This window comes from Neodiprion pinetum, chromosome 4 (genome assembly GCF_021155775.2).
Source record: "Neodiprion pinetum isolate iyNeoPine1 chromosome 4, iyNeoPine1.2, whole genome shotgun sequence".
In the NCBI taxonomy this organism is placed as follows: Eukaryota; Metazoa; Arthropoda; class Insecta; order Hymenoptera; family Diprionidae; genus Neodiprion; species Neodiprion pinetum.
The window spans coordinates 38231434-38248180 of NC_060235.2; the positions used below are offsets into that span (position 1 = coordinate 38231434).

The 16747-nt window shown below is 41.7% G+C and overlaps 1 protein-coding gene across 9 annotated transcripts in view; it reads right to left on the reverse strand.

The window, feature by feature from the left end:
- LOC124216367 (agrin) overlaps window positions 1-16747 on the reverse strand; it is a 319987-nt gene that overhangs the window by 119496 nt on the left and 183744 nt on the right. For 6 of the 9 annotated variants that reach the window (XM_069135298.1, XM_069135297.1, XM_069135295.1 and 3 more), the window contains one exon: window positions 8181-8213. The exons of the other annotated variants lie outside the window; for them this stretch is intronic. In XM_069135298.1, the coding sequence (XP_068991399.1) occupies window positions 8181-8213 (33 nt within the window). The remainder of the gene's footprint in view (window positions 1-8180; window positions 8214-16747) is intronic. 9 annotated transcript variants of the gene reach the window in all.

Below are 16747 nucleotides of genomic sequence, written 5' to 3' on the forward strand. Positions count from 1 at the left end.
TCCTCAAACTCGCTATCGTTTTTTCGTTCAAGTACCACAGTGAAAAAACCCCACCACGATGCACTTGCATATTATATTATATTTTATTAAACATTATACGTATATACATATATATATGTGTGTAAAAGTACATACTTCCTGAAGTTTCGTGGAAATTTTTATCGTCCAAACTTGAATGCCTCGGGGGCGTTCGCCGTTATTATACGCGGTTTCGTAATTACGAAAAGTTCCCATGATCCGACTGACGCGCGACGGCGTCGACCTTTGCTTGATCATCGATCGATCGGTAAACTTTTACGAGCTCTTCAACTTTCATATATTAATAATGTACTCGTAACGCAGCTGGAACGAGAGACAAGAGAGGAATAGTTCGACGGTCTAGTTGAACCACGGTCACAGAGTTTGATGAAAGCTCGTCTCTTCCTCTCTCTATTTTTACACGGTTCAATTTTAAACTGAAATGCCGTTATTCCCTGGCAATATGCAATATCGATGTAGCTGCTACACCGCATCATGCGGGAAAGGCAGTTCGGTATCGGTGATCACTTGGTGTAATTGATCGATCGCTCTGCAAACTGCGCGTAATATATCGGGAGAATTCAGTGAGATTTGTCGCGACTAATTTAGTCTCGCACAGCCTGATGGTCGCGGGAATGAATTTCAAACTTCCTCGTTACGGTGTCTGAAGTTTTCTTTTTTTTTTTTTGTAAATTTCTTTTTTATTTGTTTTTGCGCGTTTGTTTTTCACCCGTTACAGAGGTTGACGCGTGGCTCATCAATCAACAAACAATGCGCCTACATCAGCGGCATCTTTGCATCCGTGCAAAAACTATCGTAGGCATACAACCTTCTGTAACTTGGTAGCTTATGTATAGTACATACTTGTCTGTATATAAATGTATATAGGTATGTATAACAATGGAAAGTTTGCCCTTTGTCACTGCAGCGGAAAGAGAGCGCAGTACAGACGCGATGTAAAGACAGGAAAGTATAGACAATGTCGGCAAAAATTGACACGTAGTCACTGCCATTATGTCTGAAAGGCGATCCTAGATCCAGCGATTCATGTGCCGGCTGAAATCGTCGCTTGCAGATATGCGTAGATGTATATTATACATTTGGAAAGATGATTTTTGGGTGCAGAAAAATTCAGAAATATAAACACTGCATGCGGAATTCCAATTCAATCGCATTGATTTCGAGTGGCTTCCATCAATTTACAATGTTCATCTCGACGGGCAATGATTTCCGAGTGTCCGAGGCGATTTTCAGTCATTTCCGGATTGAATGGAATCACAGGAAATTGAAACAAAACGCTCCAGGGGTTATCCGGAGTGCTGGAAAATGATTAGTAGCAAATGAAAATTACTCGGTAGGCTTGAAGTCAACGAATTATCATCTGCGATCAGCTTAAGATATTTTTGTAAAAAAGCTCCTCACTCGGTAGAATTGTTTTTCATCAATGGAAGAGAGTAGAATTTGACCAGAATCTGTTTACAAATACACACTATGGAACTTTGTTCGGTCATTCTGTAGGTCTGGGACGATTCCCGGATCCGAGTTGTAAAAGCAATGGGAGAAATGGAAGGGGAAAAGACAGGGAGAAAGGCTGAATTTCAGAAACGGAGAGGCATCGGTGACTGCGCCGCGCATGGAGTCTAGGAGTAAAAAGAAAGCGAGTAATACGAAGATAGCGAGGTTCGAAGAGCGGATAAACCGAGTGCAGCAGAAGCTCTTGCGGGAACGGAATTGCACGAGTTAAGTCCGCAACAGGGTTACATGTGCTGCAGGAGATGATTCTCCTCCTGCGGCAACATTGTGGAACAGGACTCTCGGGAGATCCGGGATCCGCGGGAGATTGATATCCCGTAATCGCTGGCTCGAAAGCGGCTTTTGCCAAGTACCTACCAAATGAGCCACCACGTTGCAGATGTCAAGCAGAATGGCCTCGAGTCTCCGTTCAATTTAAAGCCGAAGCTGGATCAGTCGGCCGGGCATAAATCTGTGAGCCAAAAATCGGAACATCTCCCAAGGAACCTGACGGGGGAAAAAGCTCCACTAGAAAAGAGCGCTTTATGCACCCCCGTAAACGGATGTCCGAAGAATTTGACCGAGGTCCATCCAGCGTCCGCTGCCGGGATCGCTGAAATATCTTTACTACCTTATTCATGACTAGAGCGAAGGATCCGGAATAGAGCTGGGTTTTAAAGGGACGGGCGACAGGATTGAAAATCCCTAAAATTCCCGGAAAGTCGCGGCTCGATGGTCGGCGGTAGCCGTTGATCGCCACTTTCCTTTCATTCCGTGGAATTTTTTCAGCTTTTCGAACGATGCACGGGACTCTCTCTCTCTTCGTACCTCGGAACCGAGGTAACGAGTCGAGAACCATAACGACGTCCGGTGGCGATCGGTACGTTGTTCCGTGCGTTTGAAAATATTTTTCCGTCTTGCTTCGGTGCGTCCTTTGATGAATTCGAGCCGTTCGCGGGAGGGAGGAAATTACCAGCAACGAAAAACGGAGGCCATTTTGCGACGGGAACAAAAGACGCGTATAAGAAGCTTTATCTTCGGTTTGATTCCGCAGCTGGCTCTCGTCCGTAGAAAAAAACGACGTCGAGAACGCCGGCGTCAAGTGTGCTTTAATTTTATTGGGACCGACGCGTTTTAAAGGACCTTAAAAGCCGGCGGACCGCATACTTCGAGGACCTTGACGTGAAGGATTCGGCAATAAAACGCGTGTCCTTTGGGCGTCATAAATCCCCCGTACAAGGAACCCTGCTCACTTCGGGTAAATGGACCCCAGAATTTTCCGCCTTTCCGTCAATTCTTAGAACGCGGAACGTCGCGTTGACCGTCTTATTTGGATCTATATAATTGATACCCGCGTCGTCATAGTTTTTTCTACTATAAAGGTACCCGGAAAAAGGAAGAGAAGAAAATAGAAGTCGCGCCTTAATTTCAGCGAGAAGTTTCTTTCCAAGCTCCAAGGGTGAAACGCTCCCACTGCAATAAAGGGCGTCCTCGCCCTCGGCGGCTGGTCTGTCAGAGAAATGAGAAGATTGAGAAGGGCTCAGCGGCGTCGCATCTATCCGTATATACCACCATATAGTGCGTGTACACATAAGCACACACGGTGCGACTTGTGGGCGTTGATGGTTGACGCGGTTTTACTATACTGATATATCATCGCCGCTTCCTAAGCCCGGACAATTTATTATCACCTGCTGTACGCGCTGTCATTAATAACAATAAGAAAAAGGCCGCCCACACGTGGCAAATATATACTATTATAAGCGTATAGTCGTGTAATTTTTCTCGAGCAGTATTATATTATTAGACTGTTTCAAGCTGGGGCGATATTACTTTTCAGCTGCTTGTTATTCTTGCTCGAACAAGGAACAAATAATCCTCCCAACGAAGTATAAATGAGACTTTCGGTTCATCTGAGACTGAACTTGACCATCCAAGTGTTTCGTCAAAAAAAAAAAAAAAAAAGAAAAAAAAAGAACGATGAATGTAAAATTACGCTCCAATCCGAAAGATTTCACACAACACGGGTCAAAGTTCAAGGGGAATGGAAAAGGAGCATTCCAACCACACCGCAGACCCGTAAAACTGTAGGTCACCCGGTTTGTTCGCGTGAGCTGGCCGTGAGGGATATACGAGGATGAAATCCCGGACTTAGGGGACCTGCGGAGCCTTATCTGAGGAGGTCCTGAATCTGTCCAACCGATACCACATACTTACCTATTTTGATAAGACTGCCGGGGAATGACGTCGTCCGGAGTAGAGTTGGATTTCTTACCGAAAGGAAAATAAGTGAAAATTTTCGGGGTTCGTCAAAGCGGTCGTAGTATATACGTAGGTATGTACCCGGCTTACAAGAGGCGAACCAATTTAAACAACCCGGGGAGTCCGAACCTCGGCGAGGCTTATATGCGATCCGAAAAATACTTTATTATACGCCCTTTTGGTCCCTTTCATTTCTTCGCCTATTTCCCGTTTATCCTTTTCTTAAGGGGTGTTCCAATTCTTTCCGAGGCGAGGAGTTCGCCCTTCGAGTTTCCCTCTCTTACTCGATTTTCAATTTTTCTTTACGGTCGAATTGAATAATGAACGGGGTACTTTGTCAAAGATGTGTGAGTAGTCCTGTTTCTCGTAGAATTTGTATAACTAATTTGAAAAAAAGAAATGAATAAAGAGATAAACATAAAAAGTAAAATAAAGAAAGGAAGAGGAAAGAACGAGAGCTTTCGTTCAAACGCAATTGAAGCGAAACATGAATTTTCGTTTTCGCCAGGTGATATATATATATATATATATACATTTAAGGGTGAGGGAACCTGCAAAGATTCGACCCATCGCCGGGTTTCCGCTGTCATTGAAAACTGTATAAAGCGACCGATGGAACGGATAAAAGCTCGTGAAAAAACGCAAAGCTGAAAAGCGAGGCAGTGAACAACGTCGACTCGCGCGATCTCGGGATGTGGGAATCTCGGTGAATTTGACCTTTGACAATGAGGTAGAGAGATCGGTCGCACTTATATGTGTAAAAAACCCCTTTTGTTAGGCCGTTTTATTCAACAATGAAAACGAATTATCATATCTCTCTCTCTCCGGCGTGTTTCGGCGTTTTTTCTTTCCGTCGTTCCAGCCTTCAGGGGAACATTGATAAATACAAGAGAGGTGGACAATTTTTCTACAAGTGTTGGAGACGCTTGTACTTAAATCCGCAATTTTAGGTATAATCGAGAATAAAAATCAAAAGAGGCTATCAAAAACCCGCGATTTTGTTTCACGGTTCTATTGCAGCGTTCTCTCACTGACAATCGAAAAATGTAGTTCTAGGCACAAAATGAAAATTAGTTTTCTAGCTGTTACCGGAAAGTCTAGTATCCGTTACTATTCTTTCTCGTTACGATTGCTGTTGCGAAAATTTAATGCTCGTGCAACGATAAATTGACGTTGAAGGCTTGTTTAACTAAAAAAGTAGAGTAAACCTAAGAAACTGATTTTGCGTTGCAATTACCAAAACAAGATCGACGATAGCGCAAAATGGTTCAGGCGTACCTCGTTTTCCGTAATTCCAACAATATTCAAACAGTTTTTTCTAACGATACTTTCCTTTTCTAGTTACTGTAACGAATGAAATTTTCCAACACGGCATTTGATCCTGCGGAAAAAGGGGAATTCCGTATCAACGACAAAATTCGACTGATTGTGAGTCTGTTTGATGGACGTATAGATACATTTACTCGTACTTTTTCCTTCTTTTTCTCTTTCCCTGCAGCGGAAAACACGAATTCGCTAATATTGCTCGGCGCGATAGAACAAAGAAGAATAGCTGTGAGGAGAAAAGCACGCACTCCTCGAGTAGGCGTAAAAAAAAAAAGAAAAGAAAAAGAAAGTAGAATCGAAAAGTAGAATAGGAGGGAAAGAAAAAATGGTAAAAACTGCAGCAGCGAGTATCGCGAGAGGAAAAAGCAAGAGTAAAACTTCTCCCTCGCTTTCCAAAGCTCTCTTCAGAAAGAAGAAAACACCCTGCGCTTGCACACGCTCGACGCGGCGGTACGAAGACAAAGAACGGATGCGCGCTTGCATTCGAAACAAGGGTCGCTTACGTTCGCCGTTTGAATGGAAGGATGGACAGGGTTTAAAAGGGGGGGGGGGGGGGGGGGGGGTGGAAACACAGGGAGGGGTTTGTTATTCAACTTGTGAATCGAGGCAGCGTTGATCCGGGACAACGAGCTTTTAGCGAGCTGACGAGCTGGCTGCACGTCTCCTCGGAGAAGGCCTTAGCTTTTTCCAATGTAAATTGGAAAAGCAGCCCCCATTATGAAATGATTTAATGCATTGCTTTTCCCAAGGAGAGTTATATGCGCAGGTACCCAAGCGTTGTATATTCGTAATATGGATAACGGAATATAACGTACACAGAGGTACTTAAAGCATAAAACTTGAAGCTTCTGCGGGACGTTGTTTGCTTATTAGGTATATATACTCGTATATATATGTGTGTGTACGCGATAGTTCTCTTTAGAAACAGGTGTCGCAGACGAACGAACCGTTAGTTTTGATCTTCGTCATTCTTCTCGTCAAGCTTTCGCGCTCCGCGAGTCTCCCAGTGTTATTCTAAATTTCCCTCCCCCGTGAATCGTTTCTCCTCGTCGTTAAGTCAGTAACGAACGGATTACGTTTCTCGCGTCTGCGAATTGTCTGCATCGCACGAGTATTTCTCGTTTTCCCCTGCAGGCTAGTTTAGCTCTGTAATAGTCACCGGATACCTTCTCGGTACTGCGTAAGCTGAGATGACTGTAGCATTCTCGGAGTTAGAGGAAACGTTAGACTAGGCAAGCAGGTGTTCTCAACTTCACGAGGTACGTGCAATATTACAGTCGACACCCGCGGCTTTCTCTCGGAAGCAATTTTACCCCGAATTCCCGGCAACCCGAGTCGAACCGAGGAGGAATAAGAAAAAAAACAAAAAATTAAATAAATAAAAAGTAATAAAAAATTAAATGAAATGAAAAAAATTTGCACCCTGTTGAGGAAATTAAAATTAGGGTTGCAAATTGTTACCGTTTATTAATAAAAACACAATATAACGCGCGATCTCCGAATTTCGGTAAATAACCAACGGCGACATGAACATTTTTTCCAAAAAGCAATATATACGCGTTAACATATAATATAGTATTATACGTACATACATATATATATGTATATACATATATATACATCTCATCTCTCGCTCTGTATTACCAAGTTATCTCGCGACTCTCCTGCTGTTCACCTAATAACTCGAGGTCGTAAAAAAATGCTCATTTTATATTGCAATTAGCTTCCCCAAGTTGCTTGTCTGTGTTTTTTTTTTTTTTTCACCATGCTTTTCCTTCTTTTTTCAACTCCCCTCTCTTTCCCGTCGATTATTCTCTCCACCGTTGTGCATATACAATATAATTTATACGCAAGGGGAGAATATTTTTAATTCGAATCACGGGGTCGCGGTTTATTAATCTATAGTATTGCTGAATTTATTATTTCTCCACGCAGGCCACGCGGAAATTTCACCTCCCGCCGGTTTTTTTTTTTTTTTAGGGAAATTAAAACGGGAGTCGAACTTTTGCAATTCGTTTCTCGAGTCTGCTCTAGGATTCACTCTGAGGGTCGTCTCAGACTCCAAAAGTCCGAAACTTGACTCTGCCATGACTAAACTATATAAAGCGGTATTTTCTATGCAGTGAATTTCGTTAGTTGATAAAGTTGACATACAAATCAGTTCAGAAACAGTATTGATCGGAGAAAATTAATAAACTCCAGAGTTCAATTATTTGGAACATTCCAATGAAAAAAGCTTTCCTCAAATTTTCGATATCTTACGTAAGTTTGCGTTACCAAAATTTGTTGGAGAAGTTGTTTCGCCGCAAATAACGTTGTTACTGGATGTATTTCAACCGGTTGTTTCTCTTTTTCTAACGTTCAAACAAATAATTTTCTCCCTCCCTCATTTCTCGACCACCTGACCTAATCTCTCCGGCCCTTGGCGACCGAAGTATAATAACAACCAGCTCGAGAAAGAAAGTTCCGTGCAGTAGTTTCCCGTGATACTTTGGTTTTCCTGGGTCCGAAACCGGCGAACCTGCAGTCTTCGACCTCGTCCTCATCCTCACCCTCATCTCCGCCCCGTCTTCGTGCCAGGTCGTTGTCTTCGGGAGTCGCATCGGATCACGTCGGATTACTCCCGAGGAGGCTAATCAACCAGATTGCCGGCAATTTGCCGCCCTTATCTCCCCCTTCACCCACCCCGACATCGCCCTTCGGGCTCCATTTTGAATCTTGAAAAGGGTACCGAAACTACCCCGAACTGCTCGGGATTGGTATGCCGGGATTTTTCTAGTCGCGGAATTAGTTCCAACAAGGAGATAAAATGCATGCAGTAAAAACATCGACTTCAAGCAAGGAATGTGCAACGCATCGTTGGACGCGCGTCTTCGGAACTAGTGATAAAAAGTTCTTCAATTTTAGGTATTTCGCAAATTCGGCGACGACTGGTTTCAAGCTACTTTTCTGCACTACGAATTACTGTACAGATTATAATATGCTGGGCTCGAAATATTCCGCGTTCAACGAGAGGTTGCTATTTTGTATCGTTAGAAATTTGTTAGAAGTTTTCAACTCACCCACGCTGTTACTGGCGAAATTTAGATCCTTACCTAGAACAAGCAAGAGAAAAAATTTTTAATAGAGCACATCGGGTACCCGTATCTAGAAAATTTCTAAATTTGGTTGCGGTGGACATGAAACTGTAACTTGTAAACTGCATGGATAACGAATGAAATTTATCGTCAAGGTTCTATCGTTAGCGGAGTAAAATGCTGTCCAGTTTCACGCAATTTAAGGAAATGTTATAGTCAGTACCTTAAGCGACCGAGTAGAATTGCACATAACTCGACTATTACTCGTGCTTACGCAACACTGATGCAAAAAAGCTGCGAAAAACGGTATCCTAGACACAAGGCCAATAAAATTGTCAGAAATTTTTTTTTACATCGTACGAAAATAACACCAGTAAACGTATAAACATTACAGTTGCGTGAGACAAGACTTGTTTTTCTCTTATGTATTTGTATTAGTGATGCGCAGGCGTGGATAATTATTATACTCAAATTAAGTGAAATTTTACTCGGTCGCTAAAGACTAACTGTGGCATCCCCTCAACTTAATGTTGTAAACATGTTATAGATATACAGGGTAGTCTTTGTAACCGTCCCAGGTAAATATCTTGGGAACTAGAAGAGAGACTAAAATTTTTGAATTAGCCTTCAAACCCTCGATCAGCCGTTCATAGTAAAAATATGTGTTTTTTATCAAAGACTCGAAAGTAGCGCAATTCACAAATCAACCCACTTCGAAATCCTCTACATTTGAATCAATCTTTTTCCCGTATGTGCTCTAGTTTTCGAGATATCGCCTGGAGTGATTAAAAAAAAAAAAAATACCACCTTGTATAGTGTAAAAAAATGGAACGGAATTTATTACGATGGGACAGTGTCCCTTAGGTGGCATCAAGTAGTTACATAATTCCTGTTCACGAATTCTCATGAATAAATATACGAAAAACTCGACAAACGAGAGAGTCTCGAATAATTTTAGTATAAATAATACAGTAATATGTATAGTATACCGTATTCGAGAGAAACAAGAAAATAAATTAGCACACACAAGCAACTCGTTCCAGAGCATTATAAATATAGTGAGACTACACAGGAATATACTCTACAAAGTTACGGCTGAATCAAAATATCCACATTTAATTCGAAATACAATTAATCACAAGGTTTTCAGCATAGCTGATTAATTTCGGGTCCCGCCAGTGCGATCCGGTCTAAATATAATCGTATCGGAAGATTGGCAGACAGAAGCAGACGCACGCATATAATCTAGCCTATGATCCACACCCGCGGCACAAGTTTATCTCGGATCGCCGCAGCGTCAAAACTTTGATCACGTTGAATCGAAAAGTTGGCCCGCGTTACTCAATGTGAAGCGTAAGTGTAGGTATACGTAGGCAAACAGCGGATGCGGGGGCGAGTTTCGTTCAATGATTGATTAGAATTTCCACTCTATTCACCCGGATTTTCGCACCTCGTAGTCGCGATACTTGACGCGCCGACTTCCAGATAAGACTGCGAAGCATCTGCAGGTCCCGCGGCTTTGATCACTGTCCTCGTTAGCGTATCACCGTTTCTTACACTCGATTCCGGCTCAAAGGTTCATCGCTATTTCTTCCCTCAATCCTGGCTTCGCATTTTCGTAATCAAGTAATTTGTCGATCCAATGAATTCCGGAAAGGGAAATAAATATATTTCTCGCGTACAAACGAGCACGGTTTTTGGGGTTTGCCGTATTGATTTTAAAGTTTATTATCGTTCGATGAAACCATGTAAGAGTAGACCAAAATCAGATATGGGAAGTTGCATGCAGAGTCATTAATTGTAACTAAGCATCTATTGGCCGGATGATAAAATCCACATAAAATCCATTAGTTGCTTCAAAGCGAAATCGGCGAATCTGCAACTGGAAATGAAATATTCGATTCATTGACATATTCAGAGACCCGTATTTCAGGATTTTCCCAGAGTAAATTTTTTACAACTGGCTATTCGCTATTCAAAGTTTTTCCCAGTAGCATCGTTTTTCAGCATTTTCAATTTCAATGAATCGTAATTACGATTTTTCACTAGTTGAGTGAAACTCTCCAAGCTTTTGAAAAATTTCAATTCCATCAAGAACGGCAAATAATGAGTAGTCAACCATATTCGCAATAACGTTAAAAAAATCCACCGATTTACCGCCATCAAAACATCGTTTGTACATCATTACGCTACAGTTAAAATTATTCTATGCAGATTAACATCTATTTACCTGCAAAATAAAAACGAAAATTTACTGAAATTTGACAAATGATTGAGTGAATGTAACTTCTGTATAAAATGATGCATCGCACGATCTAGTCGGGATAATTATTCAATTAACATATGCGACGATCGAATTTTTCAATCCACATGAAAGATTTTTTTTTTCAGATGCATTGAATCGAACAATCGATTTCACCCAATCAGCCTTTTCAAGTCCACGCGTTGTTTTATAATTTTCATTATCGATCCCGGCCTCCTTTCGTCGGCTGTCGATTGAACCGAACCGCCAGTCCTACCGGAAGTTGATGAGCGGCATCGCGTTTATGGGGGTCCGGACGAGAGGCGCAAGGAGTCCCAAAACGCGGCGACTCGCGGGAAGGTACGATAAATGAGGGGATTTAGCTCACATCCTTTGTGGAAAGGGTTCGACCCGAGGGATTCGGGGGCGTCAAGAAGAGACACATCGTCCCCGGCTGCCACTCTCGCTAAATTCGCAAGCGGGGATGCGAGGCGAGGCGAGCTATAAAATACGAAGGTGCCTGGTCCTCGCGACGGTTTTCAGCTCGAGATAAGGCCGCGTGATCGCCGAGAGCTTTCGGCTATGTTTTATTCCGAATCGCACACGTATCCATGTCCGACTAAACTCTTTCCCTTCATTTATCGCGAGGACCGCGCCGTCTTATCGCCGGTCAATTTCAACGGCGGCTGCTGCTCTCGTATAATTTGTCTTTCCCGAAGTCGCGGGGGCGCAAATATGAAAAAAAAAAAAAAAAAAAAAGAAACAAAAGTGGATTACCGCAACATTTCTCGCCTCTTGCAGCGGCTTCTCTTATACTGGTTCGGCTATTGTCTCGAATTAAATTTTTCCGAGTGCATATATTTGTGTGTGGATTCGTGTTTTATGTCAAAGAGAAGACGACAGTTTACGGGGTGACGGTATTTCAATCCATTGTACTGTTATATTTAATCACAAGAATAATGAATATTTTTTTATTAAATTGACAAGTATATTAAGTTTTCAGTCAAGTAAATACACCGGTAATGTCAGTCGAAATGAAAATTAAACGAAAAAGATAAAATCAGCAGCTATAACAATGCGCGGAACTCTGTTGTATAATTTTCAATCCTTGCGAACAGCGAATGAGAAAAACGAATGTAATACGCGGTTGGAAAGAAAATCACAGCAAACATACGAATCTAAGTATTTTTCTTCCGATTAGAATTATCTCGTATCACCTGCGATCCGCGATTCTTCTTCTTGTAGAAATCTTTTGAAATGTGCAAAGAGAAGTTGATTCTCACCGCTGCCGAGCTGAGAGTAAAAAAGAAAAACAGGGACGGCGCATCTACGGCGATTCCGCAAAATTTTTTTTTTTTTTCTTCTTTTTTTTTTGTTCAGAACAGACACAGAGAGTAGGTCAAAGAGCGCTGAGCGGTAAGAGTTGAAAACGGTGAGAAAGAACATCGCGGCTAGCTGTCGTAAGGACAAGATATTAAATGGGCGACCGCCGTGTGTTGCGGTAAAGTGTTAAAAGCCGGAAATTCCGAGTCTCGCGTGAATTCCTCCTCCTACTCCTCCTCCTCCTCCTTCTCTTCCTCTTCCTCCTTTTTCCGAACACTCGCTTCTGGAGAACAGCAGCCACGGCCCTAATGCACTTTGGAAAAGAAGCCGGGCGCCGTGCTTTCGCGAAAATCTTCAGCGCGAACGACGAGTTGAAAGGTGATGAAAATTAATTCGTCAAAGGTAGGTCCGACGGAAATTTAACCCTTCGTTAACAGCCGGCCAGCGGAGTTTATTACGCACGCGGATAGATCGGCGCGTCGGAATATCGCTCGCTTTTATCCGCCGTTTTATTTTACACGGTATAATGCAGGCAGGCCGCTCGCTCACGGCGAGATGGAAAAGGTGGACGCTGGTCTATAACGTTCCGTAATTTGCGAGGGTTTTGGCATAACGGGATATGACCGAAAGTCCGCGATCGTGAGATTAAATTTTTATCGGACAAAGGGACGGTGACTTGTCCGGCTCGAAGATCGCCGCGGGTTTCCAAAGCCCGAAAGGGGTTTCGAGTCGCTCTTCACCCCCCCCCCCCCCCCCCCCCCTCCCCCGCCTATACATGCGCTATGCGCGATCCATCCGGGGAATAAATTTTATTCCGAGCTTTGCGCGCTCTTTTGTTCGTGATTTTCCCGCGTCGCGGTATGAGGTGAAATTTTATACGCCAAGGTAGAGAAAGAATTGGCTCCGAATTCGCTTTTTTCCGAATATAGGTATGATTTTTTTATTTTTTTTCTTAATTCGAGACCGCGAACCCGCAGCGAACAAACGAACGAAAAACGTCACGTCCGTCGACTCGCCGAAATGTCTGGCTGATTTTTGTCATCCGTCTCTTATTAAATGTCGCGAAACGAATGAACGCCTTCTCTTACGAAATTGCTTTTCTACCCTTGTGGATTTTAAAAATCACTCTCTTTTCTAATATTCCAAAGGACGCTGAAGGGACGCTTGAGATCTTTCGCTTATTGTCACTCTGTAATTAAAGTCATAATGTTGCTTGAGTGTGATAAATAGAACCCGCGGTCTGAATAAAAATGTACGAAAAAAAAAAAAAAAAATGAATAGTTCAAGAAATCATTAAAAATATGTACGCTTATTGGTGAAATCGCGTGAAAAAATTTGAGTTACATATAAAATTAGCTAAGGTATCAACGATCTAAGAAGAGCCTGTTACGATTTAATTATACACCGATCGGAATAATCGAACCCTATTCTTTTTAATACGATTCCAATATTTTCGAGTTTATTTCCTGTAAAAAGAAAAAAAAAAAAACGTTGCAAACCGTATATTATCTTTATCATTATCTTCTGCCGAGTGGCTAAGAATAAGAATAGATCTGTGTAGGTAACAATTTTTCTGTTTCTTTCAATTTCCAATTCAGACGGTGAATTCGATTCATCCCTTGTTCGGTATATACGAAAAAAAGAAACGAAAATAAGAAAAAAGAAAAAGTAAAAACATTTTGCGGCCATTTTGTTTTTTGTTTTTTTTTTTTTTTAAAGTCAGCGCCGCTAAAAGGGCATTAAAATCTAAAGGGACGAGGACTCGGATCGCAACGTTGTCGCAGGTATACGTAGGTGAACGTGTAGGAGACGAACGCCTTTCGTGCGGGTCCGCGTAGAAAAGTGTTCGGTTTACGATGGCTGACCGAACTAAACGGCCTTGCGAACGGTATGAAAAGCGAGGAGCATTCGAACGCTTTATAGCCCTGTAGCCTGCGATTCGGACGATTTCATCGGGCTGCGATACACGTGTTTCATTGCGGGACTCGCAGCTCAGCACGACAAAGTTGTTGGCGCTTTGATGGACGGTCGCGACTCCTTTCCTTATACCTCCCATGAAATTTTCCTCTTTTCTCTCTCATTTTCCTTAATTATTTTGGACTGTTTTCTAAAAAAACACGAGTTTCCCCTGAGAATTTGGAAAATATACGATCAAGAATTTTCTGTGTTACCTGATCACACAATGAGAGAAATTTTTAGTTCCGATTACCGCTCAGTCCTTGACTATTTTCATTTTTTACCACAATCGAAAAATATAGTTCTAGGTACAAAATGAAAATTGGTTTTCCAGCTGTTACCGGAAAGTCTAGTATCCGTTACTATTTTTTCACATTACGATCACCGTTGCCATATTTTCTTGCAACTGTTGCGAAAATTTAACGCTTGTGCAACGATGAATTGACGTTGAAGCCTCGTTTAACTAAAAAAGTAGAGTAAACCGCAGAAATTGATTTTGCGTTGCGATTACCGAAAAAGGATCCACGATAGCGCAAAATCGTTACGCGTACCTCGTTTTTCGTAATTCCAACAATGTTCAAACAGTTTTTTCAACGATACCTGTTTTACTGAATTCTTCTAGTTACTAAAACAATTCAATCTTTTCTCAGTGCAGTATATGCATATCCATACAGCTAAGATGAAACAAAAATTTATGAGCAACGCCAGCCACTCGCGTCTCTCTCTCTATCTCTCTCTCTCTGTATATCCTGCAGGCTGTGTATTGTATAAAAAGGAAATTTCACAGTCTTGCGATATTCATTCGAAATAAAATACTTTTAGGCACTCGTGCGTTTTATACCGTTATATAATATAATGCGTTCGTGTATATTATGTACATTATCCGTATACGCTTGTACTGCGTACATCACGCTGTTATAAGATATCGCATAAGAGAATACCTCGTGAAATTGCCTCGCGTAATAAAGTAAAGAGAGGGGAAGAAAGGAAACAAAGGTACAGGTAGGTATATAAGACAGAAAACGGGTTTCCCCGAAAATTGATATACCTACGTGACTTTAGGACTTTCCGAGTTTCGAATTCACAAGGTATAAAAATTCACTTATTTGCCCGCTTCGAAAATTCCTCGGATAAAATTTTTCTTCTGCTTTTCAAACAAATTCAACAGTTCACTGAGATGTAAATGTACGTACGTAAGACTAACCGAGATCAACAAGATATTCGTATCAATTCCGGGCGAAATCGAGCGAGTATTTCATATTCCAGGGCATACGTGTAGCTGTCGGAGCCTGAATACCGATCGTTGTTACGTGAAAATCGGTAAGAGTCGAGAAATCCTTAGTATCGAGATCTACTGAAATATTCCGTAACCAAGCTGCCGCTTCACGATCCCCTTAGGAGACGGAAACGAGCGCTTCGGAGATCACGAGATCCGCGGTTGCATCTGGATCGGTAGAATAATATGAAAGATCCTTCGCTCGTCATTCGGGGGCGGGACCTTACAGACGTGCAGTTTGAATAAAAATCGTGCTTTGGATAAGGGTGCGGGAAAAGTGTAAGAATTGCGCGAGCGCCGGTCTCACATTAGAAATTCTCGTTACCGTTCGGCCATTGCAGCTTGCAGCACATCGCGTGAGCTTGGCGTGTAAGGGATTTTAAGAGGGTGCGAAGAGAAGCGAAACGGTTGAAGGACTGCGCCTTTTATTCCGCCGTAATTCTCACCTTTCGAGAGAGAGAGAGAGAGAGAGAGAGAGAGAGAGAATTCGTACCCCTCCTACAACCCTCCCCCTCGAGGGTGATATACATATATTCATACCTTGCAGGCATCATGATTATTATCTCAACTACTATTATTCTCCTTAGGCTATTGTCCCGGGTCCAGAAACGGCGGGGTTTCCACTCGGAATGACGTTAGTAATTCTTTTATCGACTCGCCCCCGTCCCCGAGGTTCACCGCCGTTTCCAATATACGCACACAATGACACAGAGGAAACATTCACCCGTATACCAACCTTTGCCACGAACCGAATTGCGGAGCACGCAACCGAAAGAACAGAAATCCTGCGTTCGACTCGCTGTGATTTAACGCTCCCTATGTCGGCTATTCAAACCTTTCTTATTTTTCCGACCAAGGCTCGATTTCTTATACCCAACGCTTATATACGAGTAACAAAATTACCCTGCGTTAAGTCTGGGATAAATCAAGTTCAACTTTGTCTCGCCGATCGATGATTAAAGAGGAGAATTAAAAAATATTGCAAGTGTCTGCACCCGAACGTTTAAGAAAGCTGAGAAAGACTGTTTTTTTTTTTTTTTTTTTTTTTTTAAAGGCCTGTTTTTGTTTTAAATAATTAGTTTGAGGTGGAAAAGAAAAAATCGCGAATATATAAAAAAAAAAAAAAAAAACAAGGTTCACAATGCAATGAAAAAATTCTATTTATAGACGTAAATTAGTCAATTTCGTTCTATTATCAATTTTGCGTGAATCTCTTTCTGTTTAGGTAACCTGCATTCATTTTCTTTTTGTTCAATAAACGAATAAATCAGAGGTGTGTAAGCTTGTATAAATAAAATTGTAAATATCAATTATTTTTAATCATTAATTCATCTATGATTCATTCGACAATATTTTTGTGACTAGTCTTTTCTCTAAATAATAACAGTTTTTTTGTTTTTACTTAGCCTTTAGTTTTAGAAAAAATGTGACTAGACTTTGTTTAGTAGAAAAAAAAAACAAAATAAAAAAAAAAAAATGTAGATTTTAAAATTGGAACGTGCCATTGGATTGAAAATGTGAAGTACGAAGTGCCGATTAGATGTTGATTCTTCGGCGTCCTCACCTACTTCTTTTATTTTTATTTAGGTAGTAGTCGTGCTATTTAAATTGTTACAAGTTTGACACCGCGGAATATGATCCATACCTCAACACCGGGTAGATACTATTCGTAGAAAGGCTGCGGGTATGTGAAACAATCTATGGAAATGTAGAATTGAAAGGTGGATGGTGCATTGAAAACAAATGAATCGAGTC